Source organism: Laetiporus sulphureus (assembly GCF_001632365.1).
Source record: "Laetiporus sulphureus 93-53 unplaced genomic scaffold LAESUscaffold_1, whole genome shotgun sequence".
NCBI lineage: Eukaryota > Fungi > Basidiomycota > Agaricomycetes > Polyporales > Laetiporaceae > Laetiporus > Laetiporus sulphureus.
The window spans coordinates 1,018,055-1,023,897 of NW_024468510.1; the positions used below are offsets into that span (position 1 = coordinate 1,018,055).

Genomic DNA, 5,843 nt, shown 5'->3' on the forward strand with positions numbered 1-5,843 from the left:
GCAATACCATTCCCATGGTCTTACTAAGTAGTTCGGAGGTTCGGCATGCATGACACACGTAGTCTGACAGGTAGTGGTAACCAATCAGACAATGTTCATTAGCTAGCGATTCTGGGGTATCAGGGTACCAAGGGTCCCTCTGCTCATGTATATAAGCCAGAGCTCTGAGATGTCTAAGTCCCCCAGACTTATTTTCATCTCTGCTACGCCTATCCATATAGTGTCACCAGCGACCACTTGCAAGTCGCTGCTTTACCTTGATTATCTTTGTGTCCATACTTACGTCGACAACAGTCAGTAAGTGTTTGATCATAAGGTCATAGGCTTAGTCGACGCTCTGCGTCCTAAGTTTGTGATATACACAGAGTTTCTCACCTAAAACTGCTCAGTTTTAGTCTCGTCTACACTAGGGCATCGTGCCTGACTATGTCTATGTCTATTGCAATCACGTTCTACGTCTCTGAGATTCTCGACACCGAGAGAGGCAGCACTCTCAGCAGTGGCCTCTAGCTCGATTCAGGTTTCAGCTAGATAAGTCATGTTATCGCATTTTCGTATCTCACGCCATCGCATTTTGCTCGCACACCATCAGTCACGAGTCTCAAACCAGGATTCCATCCTCATCGGACTTCATAGCCCCGCTAGTGCCCAGGAGTTCATCGTCAGTGCTCGATCTAGTCAGAAGCACTCAGGGCTTCATTGTTGGTGCTTATCCCAGTTCAGAGACTATTAGGGCTTCATCGTCGGTGCCTCACCCAGTTCAGATGCAGTAAGAGGTATGAGCGAGCCATGAAGAAGCATAGCCAATTACAAGGTGCAGTGCGAGAGCAGAACATGACCAGTTAGGCAACTCAGAAATGAGCAAGTGCGCTAATCAAATGGAAGATAGGGTAGTGGACTGACAAACTCTGAAAGAGCCGGACTTCCAGTTCTCTGACTGTATGATATGAAGAGGGGGCAGGGACAAGCTTTGCGACAGGTTTTAATGGATTGAAAACACAATGTATGATCAGAAACATGTTTCAGCGACTCAGCTGGCTCATTTCCAATTCACTATATAATCTACACTATACATAGGAATAAGAGGAGAGTTTTACATGGAGTTTCTCCACCCAGCACCACTCAGTTTTAGTCTCATCTATGCTAGGGCATCATGCCCGACTACGTCTATGTCTATTGTGATCACATCCTACGTCTCTGGAATTCTCGACACAGAGAGAGGCAGCACTCTCAGCAGTGGCCTCTAGCTCAACTCGGGTTTCAGCCAGATAAGTGTCACAGATTTTCACCACAAAGTCCGCACGTGACTTTTCTCATGCCACAGATCACGTGCTTCACCAATATCTCACGCCACTCAGCCACAGACGTGACATGTAGAGATCAGGTGATAGTCCACATCACATGTTATGGTCCAGACTTGCGGATGATACGGTCAGACCTGTCTATTCCAGGATACAATGAAGGCACCCATTTGGGAACAAAGGGAACAAGGACTATTGTTATGCATCGGCCTTCCGCTTCCTATTAGTTTAGCCAGAAGCCTAGATAGGCATGATGTTCACGCCGGAGAACAAAAGGGAAACCAAGATAGGCACGATGTGCACAAGCATTACTGCGGCAACCATCGATCTTTCCACTCATTGTTCTACTTTTGGACATCCTATTGTTTCATGTATGGCCATTAGCTTATACCCGTAGATAGGTAGCTTAGGTAAGATAGCCCGCTGTATGTGTATATAAGACCAGCCATGTAGAGGATGAAACTTCAGATTGTTTCTCCTCGTCTACTACCGTAGCACCCTACTGAGCTCACCAGCCCCATCATATATCTCTTACCCTTTCCTGCATCAACCACCTCGACTAGTAAGTCTTAGGCTCTTGTGTCACATAGGGTTCAGGGGGATTCTTTGGGATCAGGGGGATCAGGGTGGCACGTTCCACGTGACTGTCCCTTTTTAGTCTTTTTGATCTCTTGTCCGGTGTTACTGTGACAATAAGTCATGTTATCACATTTTCGTATCTCACGCCATCGCATTTCGCTTGCACGCCACCAGTCATGAGTCTCAAATCAGAATTCTGTCCCCATCAGACCCCGTAGCCCCGCTAGCACCCAGGAGTTCATCGTCGGCACTCGTTTCAGTCAAAAGCACTCAGGGCTTCATTGTTGGCGCTTATCCCAGTTTGGAGACTATTAGGGCTTCGTCGTTAGTGCCTCACCCAGTTCAGAGGCAGTAAGAGGTTGCTCATTGGTGCTTGAGCTAGTTCAGAGGCAATTAGAGCCTCGTCATTGGCACTTGACCAGCACTTTCCAGATGTAGAAGGTCCTCGTGCCCCAGCCCAGACCTTCAGCCACCACAGTTCACGAGTACAGAAGTCACCAATTGCATTCTACACCCACACACTCCCACATTCTAGCTTTCAACTGCTTCCTGATCAGAGGTGTCTATACAGTCGAGTCTGACACTCACCGATCCAGAAGCGTTGACAATCCAACTCCGTTTCAAGCATCACAGCCAAATGACTCATGGCCACCCATCACTGCGTTATCATCCAAAGTCTCCTACGACTGTAGCCCAAAAAGACTGCAGATGGACAGAGCCCCGGTTTGCCTTCCACCAGTAGGGGTTTGGTTAGGAGTGCTGCTCATGGCCAGGACGTGGTTGAGCATATCAACGTCACATTACAATTCATGCTCAGAAGTATGCCTATTGTGGAGGTGACCTATGAAGACAATGACAAAGTCCTTGGCCACCTTTGAAGACAACTTGGATATGCTTCATGCATGCAGCAAGAGGAATTAAGTCGTGAAACTATCCAATATGTGATTGGCGACAAACTCACCGCTGATCGCATCCGAGGACTGCAACAATTTTGTGGCCGGGAGCTCAACTCACTTGATCGGCTAGATTTCATTGTTCCAGCCTTCAGATGGCTGCACCTGCAGGTGACATTTGTGAAGTCACTGCATAAGCAATACCTCAGGACTGATGCGGGAATGGGATTGAAACATGCCTTCACTTTGCTAGAACATAAAGGCCTCGATCAGGTGTCGACGAAGGGCCCATTTCATGATAATCTGGAGTGCGTGCTGTGTCACGTTCTTGAGGCACATATCAGGACATGCTGGCTCTGAGTGAGCAATGAGCCTTCAATAGAGAATTTAATGCACTGGGAGCCAAAAGACTTGCAAGACCTGGCAAAGACAATCATAAGAGAATATGCAAGCACTGCTGCCATTCTCTCCATGAAGCATAGTGGTACACAAATGGATGAGGTAAAGATGTGCGCCATCATGTTCATCCATGATGCATTACAGTATATGGTGCTCGATGGCGCTATCAAGAATGGCAATGTTGGGCTCATGGAGGTGATGCTACCACATCTACTTATAAGATTTGCTGACTGACACAATTCGCACTACACAACAGAGGTCTTGGAATTGCTGCAAGGCTTAAATCGTGAATGGCCGTCTGCTGTGGCATGAGTTGCTTACCTAGTGTTATAGCTTTCTGCAGAATAGCTAAATATTGTTTTCAGTAATTTCATCAGAAAACACTGTTGGCTAGTGAATAGTACTGGGAAAAGGGATGGACATACCCCAGTTGACCATGCACAGGAAGCAAACATAGGGAAAATCAAGGTCACACTTCGCTCACAAGGGCCAAACAGTGATTGGGAGTATCTCAAAAAGCTGCATCCTGTCATTCCAGTGATTCAAGCCATCTCGAGTCATATGGAAAGGGAATTTGTGACGTGGAAGAGGTACTCGCATCATACAACACCAGGTGATCAGAAAGGGATCGCGTTACTACAGAAAGCATATGAAACATCACAGATACACAAGACACCTCCAGGGCGAAAACTGGGCCCCAATGAGCAAGTATTGGACTTCTACAACATTGGATTGGTGACAATCATGAAGCCTCTTGCTCGATGGGTTGACGGGTGCACATTTGAATGGGCAGAAGGTGAAGACTGGTCCAACCTGACAGATGAGGATGCAGCAATGTTCATAATAGGTGAAGATGACGAATCTGAGTCAATATAATCATAAATCTAGTATGACAGTGTGCATAGGCATAGAAGAAGGGCCAAATTGTGTGAGAGAACAATGAGACTGCTGGTTGACTGGCTGATTATGAGATGCTGCTGATGCAATATGATAGAGAGGCAGTGATTCAATCTAAAAATGACTATCAGAGGGCTTCACATGTGATATGCGAATGAGGACACACCGATAAAGGCAGCTGATGGTCTATGAACAGATCCTCAACAACATGATATTCATGCATCTGTCACAGCACCGCTGGATAAGAGAGCAAAGAGACTCAAAAAGGAACGGTCACGTGGAACATGCTGCCCTAATCCCCCTGATCCCTGTGATCCCCCTGAACCCTTATGTGGTGCAAGAGCCCAAGACTTACTTGTTGGTGATGCAAGCAGTGGAAAGGGTGAGAGATATATGAAGGAGCTGGTAGGCTCAGTAAGGTGCTACAGTGGTAGACGAGGAGAAACAATCTGAAGTTTCGTCCTCTATATGCTGTCTTTATATACATGTACAGGAGCCTGATTATATAACCTTCATCGTACCACTACTACAAAATAGATGATTGGCTATCTACATATCTAGGCAACTAAACTATACACAGAACAATAAGTGGGAAGATCTATCTGTAAGTAGAACAATAGATGAGAAGATCGATGTTCTCCCATGGCAATGGTGAGACGATTCATCCTATTGTGGTAATGGCTATACCTTGAGCTGATTGCCTAGATGATCCCGAACAATGGTCCTTGTTCCCTTTGTTCCTAAATGGGTGCCTCTATTGTATCCTGGAGTAGACAGGTCTGACCGTATCATCTGTGGGTCTGGACCATAACATGTGATGTGAACTATCACCTGATCTCTACGTGTCACGTCTGTGGCTGAGTGGCATGAGATATTGGTGAAGCACGTGATCTGTGGTGTGAGAAAAGTCATGTGCAGACTTTTGTGGCAAAAATCTGTGACACTACCCTCCTCTCAAGGCTCATTGTCCCGAGGAGCCAAAACCTTTATTTCCCCTTTTTGTTGCTCGCAACAGTTGGTAGCTTCAGGAGGGAAGCCCTTCAGCATAATACTCGAAGATTATCTGGGCTATCCGGTCTCCTGGCTTGACCGAAAATACAAAATCCATTGTGTTAATCAGTACGACCTTGAGTTCTCCAGTGTAATCAGGGTCAACGACTCCTGCGCCCACATCAATTTCTCATGCAGCCAGTCTGCTGAGTGGAGCTATTCATGTATAGGTATGCTTGGGAGGATCAATTGTGACTCCCGTTCCTACCACAGCTCATGAATGTGGAGGGATTTCATGCATTTCTGCTGCATAAATATCCCATCCTGCTGCTTCGTTTGAGGATTGTTTCAGTGATTTGGCATTGTCTGTCATTTTATAATATAGGAAGAACTCATCCGGGTGGTCGGACATGTTGATTGTGTGTGTGAATATTGGTGCAACTTCGTATTAGGATAATTCGAAACGTTTTCCACCAAAAGTGATGACCCTGATTGGTGCTTTGGCTGCATCTGGGTGTTGCTGGTGGAATTCTTGAAGGAGCTCATCGGTGTTGGTGAGATTTGTTCAGGGTTCCCATGTATGGTCGGAATTGTCATAGCCTTTCCATTCAACGAGGTATTGGACCCTTCCCCTCATGACCTTTGAGTCTAGTATTTCTTCAACTTTGAATTCTGGTTCTCCTTCGAGATCTATAGCTGGGGGTTTTGGGGGTTCACAGTTTGCGACCGTGTCTTGGTGATATATGATCAACTTGCTAGCATGGAAGACCGGGTGAACCTTCAT

At 46.3% G+C, this 5,843-nt stretch overlaps 2 protein-coding genes across 2 annotated transcripts; both read left to right on the plus strand.

Moving 5' to 3' along the window:
- Positions 1–2,761: 2,761 nt before the first annotated feature.
- LAESUDRAFT_639546 (uncharacterized protein) lies at positions 2,762–3,133 on the plus strand (the record flags this gene model as incomplete). Its single annotated transcript, XM_040903549.1, has 1 exon — positions 2,762–3,133. A coding segment is annotated over one exon (372 nt), but the record flags the coding sequence as incomplete, so codon positions are not given.
- A 423-nt stretch (positions 3,134–3,556) lies between these two features.
- On the plus strand, positions 3,557–3,865 carry LAESUDRAFT_633811 (uncharacterized protein; the record flags this gene model as incomplete). The annotated part of the gene is made up of 1 exon (XM_040903429.1): positions 3,557–3,865. A coding segment is annotated over one exon (309 nt), but the record flags the coding sequence as incomplete, so codon positions are not given.
- Between the last annotated feature and the right edge of the window lie 1,978 nt (positions 3,866–5,843).